Raw genomic sequence first — 27,104 nt, forward strand, 5'->3', positions numbered from 1 at the left:
TAAATGTGATTCTGTGATTCCTATCCAGTAAGGTTACCACAATGCCATAGTACTTTCTGAGGAATTCAAACCTAAGAAAGTTGTTTGGGGACTGGATTTTGGGCTTCTCTTAAAAGCTGAGACTCTGGCTTACTTTGAAGCCTTGACCATCAGCATCACAGCTTCTGTACAAGAAGAAATACTCTCAGGAGAGTCTAGGTGTTTTCAAGCGTGAAGTGCCAGGTACTGTATCTACTAAGAACCAGAAAGTTGAGAAAAATCCTATTTCCCTCATCAGAACACCCAAGAATTCAATTAAGTGCTAAAATGGATGTAAAACCCTGAAAATGTAAATCCTGCTCTCGAAGAGCTTAATTTCGAGTGATGCCTAATCAATTAGTGATGTGGGAATAACCCAAATGACAAATTCAAATCCTCCATGTGTTCCCCACTCCTTCAAACGTTTTACTTCTAACGTCATTGAAAATGAAGCTCAGATTGGCAACCAAATGTTTTGGGGCCAAAGAGGCAAAGAACTCAGTATCTGGTCACCCCTCGAAGTAAGGTCAAAGCAGAACGGCATACCATGGAAAGACCAATGAACTACGAACCAGGTATGAATTAGGCCCAAGTTTGCCACTAACTTTACTATGTGAATTTAAGTACATTATTGGCAGTCTGACACTTTCTAGCACTGTATGATTCTTCTTACATACAGCTGTTGTGCCCTATAGCACTATTAAGGAAAGAAATGGGTTTTATTTGGCTTGTAGGAAGCAGTCTCTCCCCAAGCCCAAACACCACCCCTTCTCCAAGCTATGCCACTGGTGGAATATACACAGATGGCATGTATGATCAGAAACAAACTCCTCCTATCTTACTTGCCTCGATTCCAGTTGCCTATACAGAGATTCTTCATCTCACAGCTCCAAGCTGAGATATGGACACTGTTTCTACGTGTTTTTTTTTAAGTTACGTTTATTTAGCGTATGTACACATAAAAGAGAATGCACTGTCTGATCCCGCCCGGCAGAAAACATGCACAAACCCACGGTATATGAATGGGGAGGGAGCCTAGGCCCCACAGTAGTGGTTGGGATGGTGCAATCCTGCCAGTCACAGCTGCAGGACAGTAGAGAGCTGGACCGAGCTGCTGGGTGGGCCATGGCCCTGTAGAAGTTAACGTTAGAATAAGCGTGCACCATAGCCAAAGGTCTGTTTGATGCTCTCAAAATAGTACCGCTGCCAGCCCTGTCTTGTCCGTTCTTCCTCTGGTGATGGGATGCCTTTGCCTTCCATGAGAAGCTCTGTCTCTCCATCTTTGTCAATAAAGGTCAAGGTAATGGTAGCAAAGTGTCCTGGGGAGAAATCAAACAAGTCATCAGGACTTCAAATTTCACTTTAAAATCTCATTTGAAGGAGACCCAGTTCCTCAAATCCCTCTCCCGTAACAGTGCTTTCCAGCCTGAGAGGTTTAGATTTTTCTAAATGTGGGAAATGGTTGAATATATATAAGCTTGTCCCAAGCTTGGAGATGACCCAAGAATGGTACTACCTCAGAGATTCCCAGAAACCGCTTCAGGACTGAGTAGACCCCAAATCCGCTGCTTAGTTTAGGGATACATACAATAAAAGAAGAGACATTTACCATCAGGCCATGACTTAAACCTCCATTTCATCACAATCTTGTTTTCAGGGACCTACAAGGGTGAAAGAAGTCAGTCTGGTCAAGACTTGCCTTCTCAATTAGCCTCCCTCCTCCCCCCTGCACTCTCCCCAGCACAGGCTGAAGTCATATAGTGTCATCCAAGAAATTCTGCTGCTGCTAAGACAAAGCAGTGCATACATGTTAACTTCTACAGCTCCTAAATTAGGCCCAATCAAATGGGATAAGGTACAGTTTTAACAATGTAATCAGCCTTTGGCTACATTTTTCCTGTATCTGTATCTTGATTGTGATACAGATTTAAATAGCTATCCATTTAGAATAATCTGGTTTTAACCATAACAAGGGGTTTTAAGGGTCCCAACTTTAGCTACAAAGGTGAGGAAAAGTACTGTTCTTCTCATGGGGCAGCTCTTGGAATAGGGTCCAGGCACAGGCCACACTCACCAGATCTAAGAACTCCCCAGTGACATTGCCATCCAGCAAGTGGAACTTTCCCCCCTTATCTGCTTCTAACACAGCAGAAGCATGGGTGAAGGCCTGAACCATCTGCAAGAACAAGAGAAGAGGTTGAGTAGTGGGGCCTGGGCTTTCCTAGGACCCAGTGTTTATTCCATCAGTGATATTCTTGGCCTCATTCAGTTCTTACATTTAGCTAGTTTATTTACAAACAAGTGCAGCCACAGGCCCATAATTACACTTAAGTCCCCAGTCCTGGTTATTAACCACACTGACCTCTGGCCAGTCACAGCTTCTATCATCATCCTGTGAATGAGATCGAGGAGGCACATTCAGGCTGCAAGCAGACTCATTCTTTAATCTCTACTTCAGTCCTTTTTGAAATGACTGGTTATGCTTTATCTAGTCCTATTTAATCTTGCAATAGATCACTTTATTATATTTAGGATTTCCTTCTGGGTCCTTGATATTCAAAGAGGAAGAATTATTCAATGGCACTTTTGGGGGAGGGGGAATGGAGGAGAGGAACCTCTCAACCATTAGTAAGTATGGGGAAGGGGAGGTAGTTAAAAAGGAGAAGAGGGGGGAGAACTATAAAGGCAAGTTCACTATCTCACTATGAGGTGACTGAGGGGCCAAAACTTTTTTTGTGTCATGGATTCCTCTGGCAATCTGGTCAAGTTCATGGACTCTTCAAAGTTTTTTTTTAAAAGAATGATCACTTGAAGGAAATGCTAAATTTCAATGAATTTAGTGAAAATAAAGATATAATTTTTTCCCTACCCAAATCAAGAACCCCTAGCCTTAAGGCCTAGGATTTAGGCAGTAACTAGGCTAATGAAATAACAGAGCATAGCAGTGCTTCTCTAGATACCAAAAGTAGGAAGATGCTTTCTATACAAATGCCAAGTCACTTGGAAAAGCAGTTACAAACCCTTGGCATAACAGATTTTGTGCAAGCCTCACACTTACCTCCTGGGTGACAAACACCCTAAAGAGCTCCTCTGGTGATGTTAAGAAAGTGTCCTTCAGAACGATCTTGCAGGTAGGGATCTTGACACCAACAGTTTTAGGCTGACTTGCCAAAGTACCAGGTTTGACCTGTGGAATGGTGCCAACCATCAATTTGCTGTCTAATAGTGTAATCAGCAACTCATTTATGTAATAACCTATTAAGGTTAACAAAGCACTTTCCTCTTAACTCTGTGGAGCAGGCAGTGAGACATAATAACACTCCTATGTTAAAGGGACACGTGGAAGTTAATTTATGTCAGAGCCAAGTCTGATAATTTTCCCATTATATCCCAATGCATGTTTTGGGAAAAGACCTATCAGACCTCCTCATACTCAAAACTGATCAATCTATTTGACAGAGAATCTGTTAAGCTTACTTAAAGGAAATGAGAGTCAAGGAAAAGCCAGATAGAGGGGGGTTTGAATTGTCAGACACCTTTGTAGGAAGCATAAGCTTTTTAAGTATTTAATTGTTACTCTCAGGCAAGGCTTTATGTTGAAAAAAATATATTTTCTACTTATAATGCTTAGAGTTATGTTCTTCAGGTTACCCTTACATACCCTCCAAGAACATACTGAGTACATGATATTGGATCAAAAATCTGTCCAATTGGACAGTATGACACAGTTGTATTTATTGGTGGGAAGGGGCAATAGTCAGACCATTAGATAAACTGAAGATAAGGCCTCACAGAGTTATCTACTGACCACAATACAAATTAAGGACCATGTGGAAGAGATATACAAGTGGAAGCTATAATGAGTAACTCTGTGCCAACACGACTGGTACTGAATGAAATTTTTTGAGATAGGCCCTTGGTAAAGTTTTAGACACTCTAGAGACACGTAAAATAAGGCTACTTCAGACTGTTCAAATCTTAGGTTGCTCCTAGTTTGTAAACACTTTGGATGTGCAGTGGAGGGGAAAAGAGAGACAATGTACTTCTATCGTGTTTATTTTTATTCATTTAAAAGACAAGTCTTCCCTTCAGAGAGAGCCAAGTAGCTGTGTAGTTCTTGACACCCCACACTTCCCTAGCTTGCTCTCAAGTGTTGCCGTACACAGAAAGTGCCACTTACTTTGGACTCCTCAGCTTTCACTGGCAGCTGGGGGGCTGGCTCTACTGTCTCGCCATTCAGAGTAGGTAAGATCATGCCCTGCGTGAATTCTGCAAAGACACAATCCCAGCCACAGGGTTACTTACTAGCATTTGTTTGAGGCATTTGTCCTGGGTATTATGGAAGAAACTAATCCTATTAGGAGGAAATGAACAGAAAAACTGTCTAAACAGACACCAGTTTCAAATATAAGTATTTGAAACCCCTCGTAACACTGTTCAGCCAACACATTTTAGCAAAAACTTCATACTGACATGATTTTCACAGAGGCAAATAATGACATTAAGCATAATGTGCCCCTGTATATTATATAAAGCTGAAAAGGGAAGTCAAGATAGTTAATCTCAAGTTTAATCTTTACTGGGATCTATGGGTTGTATAATGCAATGTGTCAAACTGTACTTGTTTTAAGTGAGCTGAGTTCCCAAGTATGAAACACATTTGCATTCTCTAAAGTGTCTTCTGTAGCTTGATTCTCTGTTGTAACAAAAGTACCTGTAACCTGGTATAGAAAGTGTCCAGAAAGCCACCAATTTCAGGACTGAGTTACATGCTGATCTAATACCCAGCTCTGATAGGAACATTTACATAGTACCTCATTTATCCTAAAATTGTAAGAAGGGGGTGCTACATCTTTGGATCTCCTATTTCCCCAGCCCTAAAAAATTAACAGCCCTGAGAGAAACCAAATTCTCCCTACCTTTGGATTCCAATGGGCAAAAGACTCTTAATTCTTCTTAATCCTCAAACAGAACAAGAGACAAGAGTGGCTTGTCCAAAGGCATACCTGTTTTAAGAGTCCTGATATAAGTTTCTACTGCATCTCGGATCTTTGTCACACCTTCTTTCCTCATTAAGGCCAACAGGGTTGTGTCAGGCTCATCTTTGGCAAGGCTCACACTAACCTGAGTGGAGAACCAGACTGTAAACAACCTGAAAGGCTTAAGCAAAAACCCTCTTACCTTTGGTGCTAGATGTAGAAGTTAAGCAGTTACATGATTACAGACCACACTTTCAAAGAAAACATGTATTCAGGGATTCAATACCCTGCCTCACATAAAAGGTCCATTTGAAATATTCCTTCAAAGGTCTTTTTCTGTCACGGCAATGGTGGACAGCTTTAAAAACCAAAAGTCTTCAGCTGAATAAAATTAACTCAGTAGGGTAGGGTGAGAAGAATCTACAATATGATTAAGCCTAAGTTTCTTTGTAAGATCTCAACTGACCTAAGTTCTTGGAAATGGTCATGTAGTAGAATGAGACTGAGTGTCTGGCTCAATCCTGGATTAATCTTAATTATGTCATTTCTTTCCAAGGAAGGAAAGAAGGAAGGGGGCAAAGAAAGAAAGGAAGAAGAAAAAAGGAGAGGGAAACAGAGAGGGAGAGAGGAAGGAAGCAAGCCTTAGAGATGAAGGATCAGAAAATACAAACCTCCACTTCATTGACGTCGTTTTCATCTGACAAGTTGGGGATCTCCACATGTCCCTTGTATTTCACTCCAGACTTAGAAGTACCTGCCAATAAGATTGTGCTCTGTCAAATCTTTTTGTTTCTTTCCTTAGTTAGCAGGGGCTCTGCCACCCATGGGCCCCATTAACTAGTTACTATCGATGAAATTAAAATCTGAGATTTTATGGATTACTTTGCCCAGCTCCCAAGTTTAACAGTGACCTTCTTGTGTTCCCACTTTTACTTGAGACATGTGATTTCTTAATTTTATTAAACTCTTGATTTCATTAGGAAACTCCTTTTAGTAAAGCAAATCTATATTTGCTCTGCCTCACTTGGCTTAGAGTTGCTTAAGGCACTCAGAGTTAAGTGTCTTGCCCATATTCATACAGCTAGTATGTCAAAGACAAGACTTATACCAGGTCTTACAGGCCAGCTCTTTATTCATTATGCCATGTTGCTTCTCTCTAGAGTTCATTCCCTAAGTGATCACAAAAGAAGGCTCAGGGTTAAACCAATTATGATTATGATCACAAACAAATATCCTTCATTGAAAATACTGAAGGGGGTACTGTGGGGAAATGTAAGTGAAGACCTTGATTAGAATTAAGATTTTTCCAAATGTCCAGGAGGCTAAGAGTAGTACAAGTGAAATGCTCTATATCATTTTAGAGGCAGATGTGTTTAACTGCTTGAAGAAACCTGGGGGATGTTCTAAAAAAATACAACCTGTTCACTCACTGACAAAGTCACAGAGGTTATAGTATATAGGGCTAAAACAACTAATACTCTTCACAAAATGCTTCAAGGCAGCATATATTCCTTTCCTTTCTCACAAAGAGATGGTTTCAGCTTGTCACAGACAGCCATTTAACAAATATTTACCAAGTGACAGCTATGCACAAAGTATTGTGCCAGGTACTGGAGTCACTAGCATTTAAAGTAAAATGCAGACACTCTTATCCTTCCAGAAAGCTGGCATGGACCCACCTGTCCAGTTCAGTTTGATGGTCCACTCATAGAAGAAGATGAGTTTGCCTTTGCGATTGTTAATTGACGCCTCTCCATCAAGCTTGCTCACTTCTGTCACCTCACAGTTGCCCTCTTCCCCTTGCACTTGGATCGCCAAAAACAGGGATTTCAGCTTATCAGTGGACCAGTTTGAAGCATCTCTCTCAGTCCTAGAAAGAGAAACATAACCAAGGAACTCTCTCCACAGCTGCTGTTTGGAATCAACCCACTATATGAAAAAGGCTCCTGGCTAAGGTTGGGGGCAGCTACTGAGTTGTTTCTGTTTGTCCAATGAGAACAGATGGCAGGGTAAAACAAATGCATGACAATCCATACTATGTGAAAACTATGACCAACAGCTCCAGTCAACATTTTGATAGTTCCTGTACGGAACAAAAAGCGTACCATCTTCTACAAATTATAATAACATTTACACAGAATTTGTGATTTGCATACATTATCACCTGATATTAAAAAACTCTGATGTAGGTACGTTACCCCAGTTTTGCAGATGAGTAAACTAAGGTTCAGAGAATTTAAATCACTTATCAAAATATCAAGGGATGGGATTCCAATAAACCCACACTTTTCCTGACTCCAGAATTTCTTGAATCCAAGCTCGATCCAATACCACACCCTTTCCCCTCATCTACAAAGATGCTACTTATTATCATGATGCTACTTATTATCATGTGCTCTGATATGAATAACCTAACACTCAACTGATTCCCCTCATGATCTAGAGTAGGAATTTGTAAGACATCTACTTATATCTACTAGAATTAGAAGTACAATTTGTGGTTATGGTATTTAATAAAGTACTGGTCAATTCAAGGCCTGAACCAGAGAGACAGGGATCTGTACTCAAATGGAGCTAACCAGTAGGAACCACTGCATCAAACCTTGTAAAAGCAAAGGTGTCAAGCTCCAGGTCCACAAAACTCCCTAATACAACCTGAACCAGCTTAAAATGTAACTGGGAAATATTTAACAAAATAAATAAAAATATAATACAAGATAATGTAAACTTATGGTTTTGGAAGTCAATATGAGCCCGAGAGAATCTGTTTCTTTTGGAGTTTGATACCATTGTTAAAGGAAGCTGGGAGATGTTATAAAAAAGCAACTTGTTCACTCACTTTCAAAGTAATAGAGGTTATACAATATAGGGCTAATACAACTAATACTCCCTGTACATAGACAAGGCAGCACGTGTTCCTTTCACTTACATGTCAAAGAGCAGCCAATTGAAAAAAATAAAATAAAAATCCATTTGGTCGTCTGTAAAACTACATGAACACACTGGTTCAAAAATAAAACTAAAAACTCATGCAATTCAACAAGTATTTGAGCCCATATGTAGTAGTAGTACGTGCTTCAGTGGCAATACAAGGAAAGTTCTGTCATTTATTCATATTCGACAAACCCTTTAGTTGTAACAATAAGACACATCCACAAAAAAACTAAAACAAAACACAAAGTGGTGTGAGTACTTTAAGAATTCAGAGGAGGGAGACAGCACATTTACAGCTTTTAGGGTGTACGTGTGTGACAAAAGGAGTGGACAAGAGGAGCATTAAGTTAAGGCTGCCTTAAGGAAATGACATTTGAGCTAGGCCGTGGAGGGAGAAACTCCAGCAACAATTAAGAAGCCCTATCACTCTGGGGCGCCGGTTACCTAGCAAAGGACTCGCAACACGTCCCCGCCACGAGCCTGCCCGGCCCGGCAGCAATGGCCCGCCTCCCTCCGCAAAGGACTTTCTGATTCTTCTGACGGGCAGGAAAGGGGGGGAAGCCACAGACCCGAGGACCCCCACCGTCCTGCGATTGGTACCTCCCCCCTCCTCGCCATAATTCCCCGGGTGTTTTCGTGCCGGCGGACCCCATCCTCGTTCGCCCGGACTCTCGGGTTTGCGCCTTCCCAACACGTGCGGGGAGGAAAACGTGCGCCCCCCGTAACTCGGCCCTGCGAGCGCTCGGAGACAGACGCGGGCCGGGCCGGGGCTGCCGGACCCCGGCTTTCCAGGGAAGGGGATCTGCCCGGGGCCCAGGCGGGCACTTTTTCCGGGGGTTCACAGTTTGCCCAGCGGGCACCTCTCTCCTCCTCCCGTCCCCATCGTCCCCCAGCTCCGCAGGCGGCAGAGCCATCGTGTGGAGCTCTGCTCCGGGGCCACCCTGTGCCCAGGCCCCGGCCCCAGCCCCAGCCCCGGCCCCCTCTTCTTCCCTCCACTTACCAGTGCCAGTTATTGACGTTAGTAGCGTCTGCCCGCTCCTCCACGATCCAGCGTGGGTCACCCTCGCCCCACTTGGCCATCTGGTCTCGGATTCTGCCGCCGCAGGCTCCCGCACGGCCCCGGCCCCAGCCGCCCGGCAGCGCCTGGAAATTACTAGAAGCGGGCGCAGCGCCTCCCGGCTCGCTTTTCCCTCCACCTTCCCCCCCCCACCCCAGCCCAACCTTCTCCGCTCCCCTTCCGCAAGTTTCCGGATCCTCCTCCACCTCCTCCTCCTCCTCCACCTTCTCCTCCTCCTCCTCCTCCTTCGGCCTACTTCCACCATGTACTTCCGCTCTAACTTTCCGCAGGATATGCGCCCCCAATTCTCAGGGTTCCGTCGTACTCCCCATTTGTTAAACCGCCCCCCCCCTCACGACTAGCCCATAGCTGCAATTATATATAGGGAGGGAACGCTGGATGGCTTGTCAATGCTTCGCACCGGTAAACTACAGCGCTTCTCCTGGTCTCCCCCACTCAATGGGGAGAGAAAACAGTAAGCTTCGCTCGCGAGGCCCTCTGGGAGTTGTAGTTTTTGTTTAACCGCCCGCTCGATGTCCGGCGGAAGGAGGTGTTGGAAAATAAGGAAGTGTCCCGAGCCCACCCGCCCCGCGCAATGATGTTTCTGGGCGTTGTAGTCCTCAGGTCCAAAGTCGAGGGCGAGCCATTTAAAGGAGGGAGAAAGAGGAAAACGACAACTTCCAGCATGCCGTGCGGCCGGACCCCCTCCCTAGACGGTTCTGTTCTCCCTCTTCGCGTTACCTCTCGGCTGCTCTGTGTGACGGGAAAGGCTCGGCGGGCTGAGGTTGAGTGACTGCCGCGGAGTGCTGAGAGGGAGGGGCCGATGCGGAAGAGGTAAGGGGTTCAGGCAGCCCCTCGTCCCCCTCGTCCTTCGTTTCCCCCGTGGTCACTGCGCAGTTCTTCCTGCGCCGTCCTGACATTCCCTGGCCCCCTGCTCAGACTGACATCCCCTCCCTTCACGTCCCTCCGGGGTGCTCCCACCCTTCCCCCCTCACATGCCAAACGAGGTGTCTGGGGGAAGAAAGGGAGGAGGAGAGGAAGGGGCATCCCGAGGGAAGGCAGGGCAGCTGAGCGGCCCCCTTCCCCAAGATCTGTCCCTTCCTGTCTCCCAGTGTTCGCCGCACCCCGAGCTCCCCTCTTCCTACTCCTGGCTCCTGCAGGCAGGTGGGGACGTGGGCTCTGTGCAGAGTTGTCTAGAGACTAGGCAGCGGCCAGGTGGGGGGGGGCCAGTAATAAGGTGACGGAGTGGATAGAGCTTAGAGTCAGGAAGACCTGTGTTCAAATCTAACCTCAGACACTTAGCTGTGTGCCCCTGGGCAAGCCACTTCGCCTCTGTTTGCCTCAGTTTCCTCCTCTGTAACATGGGGATAATCATAGCACCTACCTGCCATGGTTATTGTGAAGATAAAATGAAATGTTTGTAAAGCGACTTCTGAGCACTAGGTAAATGCTTTACTATTTGCGGAAAACTCGTGTAACCCTGGCAACAGTCCTGGAAAGTAAGTACTGTTATTATTCCCATTTTACAGAGGGGGAAACTGGCCCAGATAAAAGGTTAATTTGAACCTGGGCTGTTTGACTCCTGAGCAGTAGCCCTGCTTCACCTAGCTGCCTTTGCCTGTGGTTAGTAAACGTTGGATCTGAGATTCAAAGGCGAGTTTCTCCCAAGCTCCAAGGTCCATTGCTGTTTCGACTGTAGTGACCTGCCTCCAGTGCAATGAAAAAAGCAGGGAACTGGAAGTCAAGACGCGTGGGTTCTGTTCTTACACTATTGATTTAAGAAGGTTAAACACATCTCACCAGGCCTCACATCCTCCTGTGCCTAAAATGGATTAGAGGAATTCTAAGGTCCTTTTCTGTACTTAAGATTCACAGAATTTTATTGTTAAAATGCTTTTTTGGTAGGTTTTGTTAAATAAGTCACTTCCCAATGATTCCCAGCCCCCATAGAACTGAACCTTTAAAAAAATTTTTTTTATTATTTTTTTCCTTCACCTCTATTTCCCAATATATTCCTCCCTCTTTTTCCACAGAGCCATCCATTTTAGTGGAAAATAACAGTTCATCAAAACTAACCAACACATTGACCAACAACTGAACATTTTATGCAGTGTTCCACATACATAGTCCCATACCCCTGCAGAGAAGAGAGGCTGTGCATTCTTCTTTCTCTTCTTTGGGACCAAGCTTAGTCATAATTTCATAGCATTCAGTTTTGATTATTGTGTTATCATTCTTTCAGTTTACACTGTTGTGTCATGTATTTTGTTTTCCTACTTCTGCTTACTTCACCCTTTGTTGTTTGGAAGTTTTTCAGTTGTGTCCAACTTTTCATGACCTTATTTGGGATTTTCTTGGCAACAATAATGGAATGGTTAGCCATTTCCTAGTCCAGCTCTTTTTACAGATGAGGAAACTGAGGCAAGCAGGGTTAATTACTTTGCCCGGGGTTAAACAGTCAAAGGCCTGATTTTAACTCTGGAAAATGAGTCTTCCTGACTCCAGGCCCAGCACTCTATCCACTGTGCCACGTAGCTGCCCTATAACTTCAGCTTACCTCAATTCATGTAAATCTTTACATATTTCTCTTTATTCATCTTTTCTTTTATGTAATATTTCATTACATTCATGTGCCAGAGTTGTCAATTCCACAATCAGTGGGCTTTGTTTACAATTCTTTGCTACTACAAAAAGTACTGCTATAAATGTTTTGGTATATATAGTATCTTTTTATTATTGCCCTCCTTGGGATATATACTTAGCAGTGGGGTCTTTGGGTCAAAGGGTATGGACATTTTGGTCCATTTCTCAGTAAAATTGCAAACTGCTTTCCAGAATGTTCAGACCATTTCACACCGACATGATATTAATATGTCTGGCTTTCTGCACATCCTCCAACATTTACTATTTACATCTTATGTGATTTTTTTTTTGGCTAGGCAATGGGGTTAAGTGACTTGCCCAAGGTCACCGAGCTAGTAAGTGTTGTGTGTCTGAGGCTGGATTTGAACTCAGGTCCTCCTGACTCCGGGGCCAGAGCTCTATTCACTGCACCACCTCGCTGCCCTCTTCTGTGATTTTTGCCAATATATTGAGCATGAGGGGAATATCAGGTATTTTGATTTACACTTCCCTTATTATCAGTGACGTGGGATCAGTTTACAGAATCTTAGAGGTAATAGTGGAAAGAACACATGATTTGGAGTTAGAGGATTTGAGTCAGGTTTGAGTCTTGGCTGACTTGGACAAATCACTGAACTTCATTGAGCCTCAGTTTCTCGTCTGCAAAATGATAGGGTTGGACTAGCTCTCTATGGGTTCTTTCAGCTGTAGATCTTATGAACTCAGAGTAAGAAAGGGTGGTAGAGGGCCTTTAACAGGAAGCGCTCAGCTCCTTTCCTTGACTGAGATACCTGGTCTAAATCCTTTGGTCACCATTGAAAAGTGTTTTCTGTAACTTCCCATGATTTTTTTGTTGTGTTCTCAGACAGAAGTTTTGTATTTTTTAAAAATCATTTTACTTTATTTTATTTTATTCTATTTCTTATTTTATTTCTATTATTTTGCTCTTCTTTGTTATTTTACTGTGTCTTGATCTGTTGTCCTTCCATTATCTTCTTTCTACATTGATTGGTATTCCATTATACTGTCTTCATCTTCAACAGCTGTATCTCTGGTATCTCTGGTAATATACCATTATGCAGCTTATAGATTCTCAAAAAAGTACTTGTCAGTGAAATGACAGAAAATGAAAAGACTTTTAAACATGGCAGATCACAAGAGTGCAGGCTTTAACTTCCCCTCAGTTTGCAGACTGTACCCTTAGTGCACAGCATCCTTGGGACTCTTATAGTTCCACTTGCTAAGCAAGTGCTACAGTTTCGATGTTTACCCAGAGTGCTTATTAAGTTCCTGAAGTCAACTTGACACCAACAAATCAAATCTACAACTCCCCTATCAAGTTAGTGCAATTAGACCCCAAGATGCCTGTGGCCACCAGAAAGCAGCTGGAGCTGGACTGATGCTGACTTTCCAAAGGCTTCGCTTTGAAGAATGCTTCCTTAGAGGGGTTTTAGAAATGCCAAGTAAGAAATAAGCAGAGTTAGATGGTCTTGGAGCTGCTGTTATACTTTGCTTGCTAGTCTTTTTTTTAATATATATATATCTTTTTATTTTTTTCTCTTCAGTTCTTGGCTTACACCATAGTTTTCCAAGAACCTTTCCAAGCCAATTGACATGAATAGTTTAGGTTGCATTGTAGACAGAACTTCCTGTTTGGGGAAAAAACGTTACTTTTTTTGATGGGTGACTCAATTATGGTATATTCCTTGCCAATACAACTTTATAACATATCTTTTGCCATTCAAAAGCCTGACTTTCCAAACATTTAGAATACAATTGAAAGTAAATTAAATGGAGATTGAACCTTTAGGAACAGCTAGGGAAGTACTATTTGCTGTGTAGCATTCATTCAGTTAGCACTGATTGACTAGTTCATGCTTTCAGAAAGAGTTATTCTGGTAACCTTCTTGTCCATTCAGTCTATACTCATTTAGCGTTTATTTACAGCTTTTATTTTGTTTGTTTGGACCAGATTGGTGATTTCATAAGTATTAGTAGCTTATGAGGAACTTCTCTGTCTGTGCAGATCTGTGCCATTTTCTCTGCAGCTTGCAGAATTTCCAGGGGGCATTGAGAAGTTATAGCTTGCTTAGCATCACACAACCAGCATTTAACAGAGGCAGGGCTTAAACCCAGGTCTTCTTGACTCTGGATAACTATGTCCACCTCTGCCCACTTGCTAGCTCTCCATCTTAAATTCTTTTTAGCTATATGTGTGTCTTTCTCCTCAGATTGAGTGTAAGCTCCTTGAGGTTCTTCCTCTTTGTATTTCTCTCAGAACCTATCCGAGCATCTTGCACATAGTAGATACTTGGTCAGTATCTACTATTTGATGAGATAGTTGTGGTATAGTGCAAAGCGCTGGCCCTGGAGTCAGTGGACCTATAATTCACAATCAGCTGTGACATTTGTGTAACATTGAACAGTCACCTGACGACTTTGGTTGTCAGTTTCCTCATCTATAGAATGAAGAGGATGGACTACAATCTAGTCCTTAATAAAAATCCTTAATAAAATAATAACAATGAATTATAAAATAATAAAAATAGTCTTTAATAAAAGGATTGGTTCTGTGAAGTTTGGATTCAGTCAGAGGGCTGTACTTGAAGACCTAGAGGGCCACGTATGGCCTTGAGGCCACAGGTTTCCCACCTCTGGACTAGATAGCTTCTGAGGTCCCTTCCAGTCTAAAACTATGTGACCTCAGGCAGTCACTTAACCTTTCTTGGTCTCAGTTTCCTTATATGTATAAAAGGGGTTAGCCTAGGTGTCCTCTGATCTACATCTGTGACCCTATGATGAGTTAAAACGGAAGTGGTTTGTATTGCATTTATGTTGAAGAATCAGTGATCCAGAGATTCTGCCATCAGGAGTAGGAAAGGTAACAGTACTACTAATAAGAAAAATTGCTAGGATATCTGTCGTGCTTTAAGGTTTGCAAAGTGCTTTACATATGTTAACTCATTTGATCCTCACAACAACCCCTGAGAGGTAGGTTATTTTCCAGATGAGGCAGCTGAGGATGGGAGGAGTAAAATGACTTGTTCAGGATTGCACAGCTATTGAGTATCTGAGATAGGATTTGAAGGCAGGTCTTTTTAACCCTAAATCATATACTTTGTCTCTTTCATCACCTTGTTACCTAGGTGCTCGAGGCAAGTGTATCTTTGCCAAGTTCTCTCATCTCCTTGTCTTCTGAGGATCAGGAGTTACACACACACACACACACACACACACACACACCCAACAGCCTTCTAGTGCTTTAGAATAAATTTTGGGAAATCAGATGCATATGTATCTTTTTTTTCTTATGTAGTTCAAATGTAGATAATCCTTTAATGTTAACAAAGCATTTTCCTCACAAAAGCCCTGTTAGGTTGTGCAAGTATTATTATCCCCATTTTATAAATGTAGCTTACAGAGGAAGTAAAACGGACTCTAATAGCTAGCAGAAGTCAGAACTTCAATTAAATTCTAGGACTTCTGAATACATTTAAAACATTCTTTTTATAGCACCGAAGTGCCTCTCTAAGAATGTTTCTTTTCTCCCTGTCTCAGATGAATCGGACAAAAGTTGATGAGGAAGAGTACTGGCACAGCTCCAAGTTCAAGGCTTTCACATTTGATGATGATGATGATGAACTCTCCCAGGTAGGTTGCCAACGACATGACCGACATGGGATGGACTTGGAAGTGTAACTATCCACCTGACTGCCAGCCAGAAATTCACTCTATCAGTATTCTAGCTGGTCTTACTCTTTTTTTTTTTTTGCTAGGCAGTGGGATTACGTGACTTGCATAGGGTAACACAGCTAGGAAGTTCAGGTGTCTGAGGCCGGATTTGAACTCAGGCCCTCCAGACTCCAGGGCCAGTGCTTTATCCACTATGCCACCTAGCTGCCCCTGGCCTTACTCTTAAAACCATCTTCTGTAGAGATTTCTGTCTAGTAACTACCTGTGTGACCTTGGACAGGTTACTTATTATTTCTGAGTCTCAGTTTTCTTATCTGTTAAATGGAGTTGAAATAAATGATTTCTGAGGTTTCCTCTGGCCCTCACATTGAATTCCAGTCTGGAAGATATTCAGGGTTATAAAATGTAGAAAACCAAGAGAAGTGTTAGGAAAGAACTAATAGGAAGGGGCAGACACTTGACACTTCCTAGATGTGTAACCCTGGGCAAGTCACTTAACCCTGATAGCCTTACCAAAAAATAAAGAAATAAAGAAGTAAAGAACTAATAGGAAGAAAAAAAGATCAACTTTTCTTTTAAATTTTTATTGATATTTTAAAATTTCTCCTCCCCCTCCCAGAGAGCCAACTCGTTAAAAAAGAAATTAAAAAGAACAAATTTGTAAAAGTCAGCATATGAAAAAGGTACTGTTGTGTGGAATGTTCCATACCCTGGCCTCCCCTTCTACAGAGAAGCAGGGGCAGTGTCTTCTGATATCTCTTTTTGAGACCCAAGCTTGATCATTATAATCTTGCACCATTCAACTTCAATTACTTTGTTCTTTTTCTAAAAAAAATAGATATTTATTGCTATCTTTTATTTTTACATTGCCTAGGTTTCCGCTGTATCTCTCCTCTACCCATTCCCCAGAGAATGATCCTTTATAGCAAAGGATCTGATTTTTAAGAAAGGGGTAGCAAAAGCATACAGAGGTGTTTTATCTCTTCTTTGGGGCCAAGCTTTACAATTCTGCAACATTCTTTTTCGATCATGCTGTGGTTGTCTGCAGTTACATTTTTGTCATTGTGTAGGTACTTTTCTTGGCTCTACTTCACTTTGTATCAGTTCATCTAAGTCCATGCTTCTTCACATTTGTCATTTCTTACAGCCCATTAATATTCTATTATATTCCTGTGCCACAGTTTGTTCCTAATCGATCTACTTCATTTCTACTTCTTTGCTTAAAAAAAAAAGTGCCCTTGTAAATATTTTGTTGTATTGGGGGGGGGCGGTGAGAGAGAGAGAGAGAGAGAGAGAGAGATTGACCTCCTTTGATATATGCCTAGGAGTGGAATTTATGAGTCAAAAGGCATGGACTTTTTAAATAACCTTCTTTGCAGAATATCAAATTGCTTTCCAGAATGGCTTAATGAATTCACAATTCTATCAACAATACATTAATTACTATCTTTCCACAACCTCACCAGTACTGACTATTTACATTTTGTCATCTTTGCCAATTTGCTAGGTATCAGGTGAAATCTGATTTGTTTTGATTTGCATTTTTCTTATAATTAGTAATTTGGGGCATTGTTATATATCTGTTAATAGTTTGCATTTCCTCTTTTGAGAACTGTTTGTTCTTATCCTTTGACCTCTTTGGGGAATGGCTTTTGGTCTTACATATTTCTATTAGTTTTCTATATGTTTGGATCGTTGTTCAGTCATGTCTGACTCTTCATGACCCCATTTGGGGTTTTCTTGGCAAAGGTATGGGAGTGGTTTGCCATTTCCTTCTCCAGCTCATTTTACAGATGAGAAAACCAAGGTAAACACAGTTAAGTGACTTGCCCAGGGTTGCCCAGTAGTAACTGTCTGAAGCCAGATTTGAACTCAAGAGGGGAGTTTTCTAGACTCCAGGCCCACCATTCTATCCACTGTGCCACCATAGCCCCATATGTTTGGATATTAAACCCTTATCAGAAATAATTTGCTATTTGATACAGAGTTTTCTTTCTCAGGCAACCACTTCTCTCCATATCCTATTTGCACTGATTTTGTTCACATAAAACAATTTTCCTTTAAAAAAAAAAGAAGGGTCTCAAGTTCTTTATTTAGATGGATTCATTTTTATTCTTGAGTGAAAATTCAATTCAGTCAATACTCATAAGCATTTTCTTTGTGTAAGGCACTGTGCAAAGCGTAGGAGTACAAAGGAAAACAATAATCCTTGGTTTCAGTGAGCACATATTCTAATAAGGGGATATAAGATCTATATAGTTAGGTGTGTCACTGGTAGTCCGTGGTGTAAACATGATAATCCAGTGAGGGATGAAGCACTAATAACTTGGAGGGTCAGAAAAGACTTCATCCAGGAGTTGGTCTGGAAATAGACTAAATATTCTAAGAAACAGAAATGAGACTGGAGTGTATTCCAGGCATGAGGAACAGTTGGAGATGGAGATTGAGTTTGGGACCAGCTAGTAGGATCGTTTAGAATGTTGTTTACATAAAGGAAAATAAAATGAAATTTGATAAATGAAGTTAGATTGAAGACAGAAGAAGTCTTATTTTTCCTGGAGACAGTAGGGAGCCACTGAAGCTCTTTGAGTAGGCCAATGACTTAGACCTGTGGCTTAGAAATATTGATAATTGGATGGGTCGGAAGAGGGAAGGAACTTAAAGCAGAAAGCACATTTAGGAAGCCATTGCAATAATCTAGGCGAGAGATAATTAAAATCTGACTTAGGGTGTTGGCTATGTGAATAAAGACAAAGGGATGGATGTATGATATCTTGTAGAAGTATAATCAACAGGATTTTGGAATTGATTAGATATGGGGGGAAAGTCAATGAAGAATGGAGGTTCTGACCCTGGGTAAGCAGAAGGATGGTGATACACAATAGAACTAGGGGGGAAAAATGTGTGTAAGGGAGAGAAAGGATTAGGGCAAAATATACTATTTTGGACATGTTGAGTTTGAAATGACTATGTGATATCCATATGGAAATATTTATACAGCGGGTATTTGATGATTTGAGACTGGAGCTCAGGAAAGAGGTTAGGGTTATATACATAGATTTGGGAGTTATCTGAATAGAGATAATAATTGAGCCCATGCTAATGAGATCCCTGAGAGGGAAGGATAGAAGACCCAGAGGGTTACAGCTAAAAAAAAAAATAGGTTCAAGAGAAATGGGGGGAGGGAGGTATGGAAAAATAGGATATTATGATCAGAAGACTTCTGGATCATGGAGGCACCATCTATATTTTATGATTTAATATTTTTTTTTGCCCAATTACACATAAAGACAATTTTTAACAACTTTTAGTTTCAAATTCCCTCTCCCCCTTCCCCTCCCCCGAATTGAGAAGGCAAACAATTTGATATACGTGGGCAGTCGTGCAAAACATTTCTACATTAGTCATATTGTAGAAGAAAACACAGACCAAAACAAACAAACAAACAAGAAAAATAAAGAAAAAAGTATGCTCTGATTTACATTCAGACTCCATCAGTTCTTTTTCTGGAGATGGAGAACATTTTTCATCTTAAGTCCTTTGGGATTATCTTGAATTGTTGTTTGCTGAGAATAGCTAAGTTATTCACAGTTGATCATAGTACAATATTGCTGTTACTACTGCCTACAGTATTCCCTTGGGTCTGCTCATTTCACCTTTCATGAGTTCGTGTAAGTCTTTTCTGGTTTTGCTGAGAGCGTCCTGTTCATCATTTCTTATAGCATAATAGTATTCCATCACAAGTGTGTACAACAGCTTATTCAACCATTCCCCAGTTGATGGACATCTCAATTTCCAATTCTTTGGCATCATTAAAAGAACTGCTATAAATGTTTTTGCACATATAGGTCCTTTTCTTCTTTTTTTTAAATCAGTTTGAGATACAGACCTAGTACTGGTATTGCTTGGTCAAAGGGTATACATGGTTTTATAGCCCTTTGGGCATAGTTCGAAATTACTCTACAGAATGGTTAAATCAGTATACAGCTTCAGCAATAGTGCATTAGTGTCTCAATTTTCCCACATCATTCCAACATTTGTCATTTTTCATTTCTGTTATCTTAGCCACTTTGATAGGTGGTACCTCAAAGTTGTTCTAATTTGCATTTCTTTAATCAACAGTGATTTTTCATATGATTATAGATAGCTTTGATTACTTTGTCTGAAAACTACCTGTTCATATCCTTTGACCATTTATCAATTGAGGAATGGCTCTTATTTTTATAAATTTTACACAGTTCTCTATATATTTGAGAAATGAGGACTTTATAAGAGAAACTTACTGTAAATTTTTTTTTCACGATTATAGTTACCAATTGTGTCTTTCTCTCCATCCTGTTTTCCTGCACCATTTATTGATGATAATATCTTAAGGTATCTTTATTGGTAACTGAAGTGGCATGAAGATGAAGGTGCTAAAAGTTAAAAAGTGGGATGAATTAAGAGGCTGGAGTGTTCAAAGGGATATGAAGTCCCTTTAGATGAGGGTAGGGGTCAGGGTATAGAGGAAGACTGTAAGCTAGGTATTGAATTCCTTGAGCTAGAAGCAAGAATGATTTGGTGCTGAGAACATTACAGCAACAAGGATCTGGACTGGATGACATAGGCAGATAGAGTGAACCTCAAAAGAGAAGTTGCTGAGTGAAGGTGGTAGAGGGAGGATCAGGCAGTGATCCTAAGAAGAAGGAGTGTGTCTATTTCTCTCAGTTATTTGTCAGCTACGTGAGAGAAGGAGCAGCCCATGCTGGAGAGAGTGGTCAGGGATGCATTTCTTCCAGAAGGGGCCAGGTTTTCATGAACTCTGTGGAAAGAGTGTGAGAAGCAGCAGCAGCAGCCTAGGATGACAGAGTTTTTACTAACAGCAGAACAAGGGTTCAGGAAGACAAACCAGAAAGAATGGGCAGAGGAAGGTAGAAACTGGATAGGATGAAAAAGTGGGGAATGGACCAAGATTTTCATTTGAGTCTAATATGAGTTCAAAAATCAGGTTCACAAATAAAGAAGGAATATTATTGATGGTATTCTCTGCATCCTACTAATGGAGAAACTCACTGAATCTCCACGAGGACCTTGGTCATATACCAAGTTACACACAAACACAATTGTAGCTTGGATTAGAACTTGGAAGCCTCTGATAATTTCAAATTTATTCTATGAAACTTGACCTCTAGCTCCTGTAATGAAGTCAGTTTGATTTGATTTGATCCTATCAGTTCTTCTGTAATCAAGTCAGTTCGATTTGATTTGATCCAATCAGTTTGACCCTTTGTCAGTTTCCTTTGTGAACATTTTGGGTGTATTAAATTAAATTTTCTTTTAAATACTATTTATTCAGCCTTTTGGCTTTATGTCCCAATTCCTCTGGTATCATCTTGCTAAATAAGTTTGGATGCTGATGGAGGGCAGGAAGAGGAAGAGGTGACTTGGATTCCCAGATTTCTGTCCACTTGCAGTTGAAGGAGTCCAAACGGGCAGTGAACAGCCTTCGGGACATTGTGGATGATGATGACGATGACCTGGAGAGGGTCAGCTGGAGTGGAGAACCTGTGGGGAGTAAGTAGAATGAATCTAAGGTGGTCATACTCAGGATTTATGTCTTTAATAAATGACTCACCTGCTTAAACCAGTGTCCCTCCCTCCTATTTCTTTTCTCCTTTCAAAATTCAGTCACTTTAAAAGTCTGTCCTTGACTGGGAGCTTCTAAAGAGACAGATGATTATAGGATAATAAATTTAGAGCTAGAAGCAACCTTAAAGGCCTTCTAGACCACCCCCTTCCTTTTACAGATGAGGAAACTAAGACTTAAGAGAGGTTAAATGGTCACACAACTTGAATGTATAAGAAGCAGGATTTGAAGTCAAGCCCTTCTGACTGGCAAGTTTCATACACACTACCTCTTTTAGAGTCCATGAAAGATGTAAGAAAGAGCTTTTCTGTCTCCATTTTTTTTTTTAATTTGAGATTGGCTCTCCCTATTTTTCCCTGGCTACAAAGTGTAGTGGCCACTGACAAGCTTGCTACTTGTATTGATCAGCATGGAAGCTTTAACCTCCTCATTTTTCCAACTTGGACTGTTTTGCCTCTCTTAGATTACCTCTGCTCTCAGGAGCTTACCATATTGATTTCTGACTTACAGTGGATGCCTAATTCAGAGTTAGCCCAACTGTAGCTCAGAAAGCTTGAAGGTAACCACTGGCCTCAGTCTCCCCAGCAGCAGAGAGTAGAGGTTGTGCCACCATGCCCTGCCTGTCTACTTTTAAAGATGTACATTTTTATTGATGTCTTTGTTTTATATATATATATATATATATCACAGTCACTTCTCCATTTATCCCCCACCTCCCACCAAAATCTACTGAACCCTTTCTTATAACAAAGAAAAACAGCTAAGCAAAACCAACCAAAAAAGCAACACCCTCTGACAGTGTATGTGACATTCACATCTTTTATTCTCAGAAAGCAAAATTATTCATTCTTTGCTGTGTCCTGCACATCTGTGCCTGTGAGCTGTGGTTGTGAATGGATTCCCATAGATCTGTGACAAGACTATGTTACTTAGCTACCAAATCTTACCACCCAGCCATTATTGAACACTATTTAAACTATTAACATTTAGCTCCTCCTGTTGTCACCCAATGTCCTCTTTGATTTTAGGAGGCAGGATCAGTTAGGAAACCAGAATCACCTGTGAAGTTTTTAGATTACCTGCTGGGAGATAGGCGCATGAGGATTTACATTCTGCCAGAGGTTTGCTGAATCTATATTTTGACTCCTTCCTGTCATGTAGGCATCTCTTGGTCCATCAAAGAGACAGCTTCCAGTGGCGGCCCCACCCTCGAGGGACGTGAACCCCTAAAGACTCGAAACAGCTTGTCATCATATCCTCCCCTTCCCAAGCCTGTCTCCTCCTACTCTCTGAGCAGCTTCTTCAAAGGTAAAGAGTGAATAGATATGAGAAGTTTCCCTTTCCGTTGGGCATTAAAAGATCCAACCCAACATTCTCTTTTAATCTGGAAGAAAGGAAAATGGAAGGAAAAAGTGGTTTATTGGAGTTGGCAGCTAATTCAGAAATCCTCTGTCACTCTGCAAGGATTTGTGGGTAAAAGGAATTGGGGAGAATTTTGAGTGGCTGGATCAAGGGGAGGTGTCTCCAGAGCTTAGTTGGTAGGGTTGGCATTGGATTGCCAAGGGCAAGGGGACATTGGTGCAGTGGGAAGAGGGATGGATTTGGAGTCAGAGGACATGAGCTTGAATCCAAGTACTGCCTCTTATCCGTATGGGTCAAGTAACTCTGACAAGTTACTTAAATTCTCTGGGCCCTGGTTTGGTCATCTTTAAAATGTTGGGGTTGGACTAGATGGTGTCTAAGGACATTGCCAGCTTCAGATCTCTGATCTTCATTGCTTTGGGAAGAATGGGCTATGATCTTTCATTAGGTGGTTTCTAAGGTAGGTCACATACTCAGCTCTATTATATAACTTAGACTAATTTCTAGAACATAAAAAAAGATCTCAGCTTCACAGCTGAGAAGAAATTAGGACTAAAATGGAAAGTCACCTCTTTCTGATATAGTCAGTAAATATTTATTAAGCATATACCATGTGCCAGGCACTATGCTAAAATATAAGAAAAAATACAAAAACTGGTATGTTATTAGGACATATTACATCCTTCTTAACTGTTTCTTTCTGTATTGTAGATAAGAGAAGCAGGTAGTTTGAGTTCTGGAAGGTTGGAGAGACAAAAGTGAAGGCTTCCCTTTAATTAGCTTTAATAGCATAGTCAGGCAATATAGATAAGTCCTTGTGGCCAAGACAAAAAGCTGATAACCCAGCCACCAGCCAAGAGAGTCACAGGAATTAAAAACTGGAAGGGCCCTTTCAGACAGGTAGTCTAGTCCAGCCAGTCACATGGTTAATTGATATGCTGAAATTAGAACTTAGATCTCCCAACTCCTTGCTATTACACCATGAATGCTAGCAGTGCTGTGATGCCAAGCTAACCCAATGGGTGCAGACAAACTATTCAGAAGGGTTTTGGACTGCAACTTAAAATTGAGGGTGAGTTGGTAAGAAAAAAGTTACGAATTGCTGAGAAAGAGGCAGTGTAAGCATTTCCTTCATAGGAGTGTTAGCTTATAGTATCGTCTTTGAAAAAAAAAATTTCATTTTGATCTGGACCTTTGATTTCATCATTGTAAAGAATACCTGATGTGGACACCCCCTGTACAGATGCAGATGAGCAACTCTATCCATAACTTAAATTCTTAGAGTCATTTGAGATACTAAGTGATTTACACACCCATGAAGTGTCAGAAATAGGACTTGAACCTAGGTTTTTCTAACTTAAAACCTAGTCTCTATCCACTATGCCATAGTAGTTTAATAAAAAGTTGCATTTTTCACAAAGGCTAAAAAATTCGTAGTTATAAATCTATGGAGGCTGAACAAAAGAACTCCATCCAAATATCAGGGAAAGCATAGGTTTCATGATTTGGATCATGTGACCAGAATTCACTGACACTGTGGGCAGCTTACCAAGTTTCAGTGCCAGTATTTTTGAATTGTGAATAAACCTCTTCTACAGGGAGGGATCCTATGGAATAAGAAAAGCTTGCTCTTAATATTTTAGCCTTAGAAAAATGTTTATTTTGTTAATATTTTCTAAATAAGCCTTTGTTTTAAAAATAGAATTGCCTTATTTATGTACTTTTATTGTGACTTCACAATTCTCAGTGATTGTGTTTACAAGTCTTTTTCTTTTAGTTAAAACGAAAACATTTGTTGTGATGCTCAAGTGAGATGATGTATGTATATGAAGCCATAGTGCAAAACTTAAGCATGATACAAAAGCCAATTTTTATTTGTTACTTAACTGTTCTGTTCCCAGTGGATATTTATGATTGTCCAGTGGTCCTGGATAACTTTAGCTTGAACCTTGGATCTCATTCTCCCTATGTTTTTTGGCTTTAGGAAGAAGCAGAATTGGGAGTCTCCAGTCCCTTTCAGATGGTAGGCATTGGGCTTTGGGGATTGGAGTGTCTTCCCTTGCTTGCTGTGGGGAATAGTTTTTGGCCTGACATCCACTCTGAAGAGTTGGGGAACTAGGTGGCATGTACTTTTGGTACTCTGACCTTGGGAAGAACCACTAAACTGTGTAGAAGGAAATATTTTAGCCTTGTAAAGGATAAAGTCACACATCCTGTTCCCCCTCCTTCTCCCCATTCTAATGGTAGGACATAATTTTGGAATGATGTCTTGCTTTGACTACAGACAAAAGAGGGTCACTGCCCTTGGCTTTAAGTCTATATGCTGGAGGACCTTTTAGAGAAGGAAGCCATACTTAAAGGGAGAGGTGACAAGAGGCAGAATTCAGGATGTATTGAGCCTGTTGCCTTTTCTTCCCTAGCCCTTTCAGATGTTCCTCCCAAAAACTATGCTCCAGAGCTGCGAAGACCTAAGGGTGAATACAAGGTGGGTTACTATTAGCTCAAAACCCAGTGATTTTCATGTGGATTGCTAAAGGGGGCTTAATTGGGCAGAGACTGCAGTGAAATGGATAAGAGAGAACAGCTGATCTCTGAGCAAAGAATCCTCTCTGAGGCCAAGAATCCAGAGTGTGTGTTGAAGCAACTCTAATCTTAACTTTCCACAAGCTTGGGCCATGGATGAATGCACAGATATTGCACAAAACCAGCATTAGTGGGTGGAAATCTTAAAATAGTGGCTTTAGAGTTTCTGGTTTTCTGAATGAATTGGTTCCATTTATGGTGACTTTTTGGAGAGCTGTGGGAAAGAATCCCTCTTCCTCCCTGTTTTCTTTCCCTTGTGCTCCCCTTTTCCCAGTGCTTTCAGTAACAGAAAAACACTAGCTTTCAGCTTCCTATCAAGGCCATTTTCGCCTTTCCAGCTTCTCCCTTGTCTATTTGCTTCTACTAAATACCTCCCCCTTCATGACAAAGGATCTCGTGAAGTCAGCCAAGCCTGAGATCAAGCCCTCCTGGTACCTGTGAGGCTGGGGTGAGGAGCTGGCATCCCAATACCTGGCCTCTGATCCCAGTGGGGTTCACAAGCTGCTAATATTTCAGGATTACAGCAGTGACTGGAGCCTCAGTGACACAGTCAGGCGTCTTCAGAAGGGTAAGGTAAGAACATTATGGAAGAAAGGCCCGGGGGGAGTTCTTGGGAGGAGTGGCTTTCATTTTCACCTCCCCATCCTATCAGTCGATGAATTTGGGTGGTTTCGGAAAGAACTGAACCCAACAGGTCAGACAGTTTGTGCCTATTTTAAGGACTAGTTGCAGCACTACTTGGCTTGGTGTGGATTAGATTGAATGGAAGGGAGAGCATAAGGGATGGAAGGGAAAAGGACACATGGGGATATGCCTTGGTTGATATGCTGTGGTGGGACTTGTGGTGGAGGTCAAGTTTCAAGGTTTCCCTAGGACTGAAACACTAGAATACAGAGCTAATGGGGAAAGCTTTGGGGGAGGCCTCAGGTCTAGAGTGTGCACAGGGATCTTCGTGTAACAATTGAGACTCTGTTACCGGTGATACTTCCTGAAATTGGTACATTTGGGATTATGACTTCTTCAAAGCTAATAGTGCAGGTTGAGAAACCATATTCTGATTTCTTCTTCCTTCCTCTTGCCCTACCAGGTCTGCTCCTTAGAGAGGTTCCGCTCCTTACAGGAGAAGCTCCAACTTCTGGAAGAAGCAGTGTCTGTTCACGATGGGAACGTCATCACTGCTGTGAGTTTTATTTTAGGAGCAGGAGACCCAGCAGCCACAAACTTTGGGATTATGGTTTAGGTGCCAAGTGGGGAGTTGACCCCTGACTTCCCTGTGCCTCTTGGGCCTCTCAGTGACACAGCTGCTGAGGTGGGGAGTGTGATGGGAATCTTGACTGTGGCATAGAATCAATAACTTGAAGTCCAAAAGGGGAATAGGTTGTTGTTCCACTCTCATACTTATCCTGAGGAAGAATAAATGTGAGAGGATACTCAGGGAAGTGTTTGTGTATGTTGGCTCCAGGTAGTCGTGGACACCAAGAAATAGTGATTTCTGAGGGATGTTGTATTCAAGGCTTCAATCATTTTTGCACCCAGGAGCTTCTTCTTTGCCTTAGCCAACCTCTGATGGGTTTTTGGCCTCTGCTAAAATGTTACTCAAATGGACTGCAGAAGGTAGTACTAGAGAATACCAACTGATGTGTTTAAGTAGCCCTTGAGGCATAGGGCCGTGTAATCTTATGTAACTTATACTTTATGTTCTCCCTTTTTCCTCAGGTTTTAATCTTCCTCAAGAGGACCCTAAGCAAAGGTGAGCGTAGTTTGGACTGGCTTGCAGTCATAGCGTCATGGCTGGGGGACTGTACATCCAAGTGACTGGCAGTTCATCTTTATAGTAACCCATTAATCACAAATTCTACTGCATCTCATGCATAGACAGGTAGCTGGGCTAGAGGCTGGGGGACCAAGCAAGTTGAGTGAGGGGGAATTGAGGAGTTCTCTTACCAGTTAGTATTCCCTTTAGGCCATGAAGGGTATATGATGGATAAATTGGCTCCTGCTAGAATTTGGGGAGAAAACTATATAGTGAGAAAGGAAGCTAGTTTCACATTTAGCATGATTCTAAATTTTTAAATATCTATTTTTATTGATACCTTCTGTTTTAGCATCCATTTAATTTCCAAATTTGTTTGTTTTCCTCCTCTACCCAGAAAGTCTTTCCATGTAACAAAGATTAAAAGAGGGGGGAAAGCAATTCAGTGCACCCTATCAACATGCAACTGAGTGATTT

At 41.5% G+C, this 27,104-nt stretch overlaps 2 protein-coding genes across 2 annotated transcripts in view; one reads left to right on the top strand and one right to left on the bottom strand.

Moving 5' to 3' along the window:
• Nucleotides 1–937: 937 nt before the first annotated feature.
• Nucleotides 938–9,136, bottom strand: AHSA1 (activator of HSP90 ATPase activity 1). Its single transcript, XM_020986171.2, has 9 exons — nucleotides 8,932–9,136; nucleotides 6,677–6,867; nucleotides 5,669–5,751; nucleotides 5,025–5,142; nucleotides 4,199–4,287; nucleotides 3,077–3,205; nucleotides 2,093–2,194; nucleotides 1,628–1,679; nucleotides 938–1,337 (listed from the first exon to the last, which is right to left on the bottom strand). Exons 1-9 carry the CDS (start codon nucleotides 9,009–9,011, stop codon nucleotides 1,165–1,167), a joined length of 1,017 nt encoding a protein of 338 aa, XP_020841830.1. The 5' UTR covers nucleotides 9,012–9,136; the 3' UTR covers nucleotides 938–1,164.
• A 461-nt stretch (nucleotides 9,137–9,597) lies between these two features.
• Nucleotides 9,598–27,104, top strand: part of VIPAS39 (VPS33B interacting protein, apical-basolateral polarity regulator, spe-39 homolog) — a 32,722-nt gene continuing 15,215 nt past the window's right edge. Inside the window, exons 1-9 of the mRNA XM_020986170.2 lie at nucleotides 9,598–9,822; nucleotides 15,169–15,261; nucleotides 20,757–20,856; nucleotides 22,091–22,237; nucleotides 24,276–24,314; nucleotides 24,712–24,776; nucleotides 25,391–25,447; nucleotides 25,962–26,054; nucleotides 26,591–26,624. Coding sequence (XP_020841829.1) covers nucleotides 15,169–15,261; nucleotides 20,757–20,856; nucleotides 22,091–22,237; nucleotides 24,276–24,314; nucleotides 24,712–24,776; nucleotides 25,391–25,447; nucleotides 25,962–26,054; nucleotides 26,591–26,624 — 628 coding nt within the window. The 5' untranslated portion in view covers nucleotides 9,598–9,822. The remainder of the gene's footprint in view (nucleotides 9,823–15,168; nucleotides 15,262–20,756; nucleotides 20,857–22,090; nucleotides 22,238–24,275; nucleotides 24,315–24,711; nucleotides 24,777–25,390; nucleotides 25,448–25,961; nucleotides 26,055–26,590; nucleotides 26,625–27,104) is intronic.

The sequence above is a fragment of the Phascolarctos cinereus genome, unplaced genomic scaffold, assembly GCF_003287225.1.
Source record: "Phascolarctos cinereus isolate Bilbo 61053 unplaced genomic scaffold, phaCin_HiC Scaffold_3;HRSCAF=262, whole genome shotgun sequence".
Taxonomy (NCBI): Eukaryota; Metazoa; Chordata; class Mammalia; order Diprotodontia; family Phascolarctidae; genus Phascolarctos; species Phascolarctos cinereus.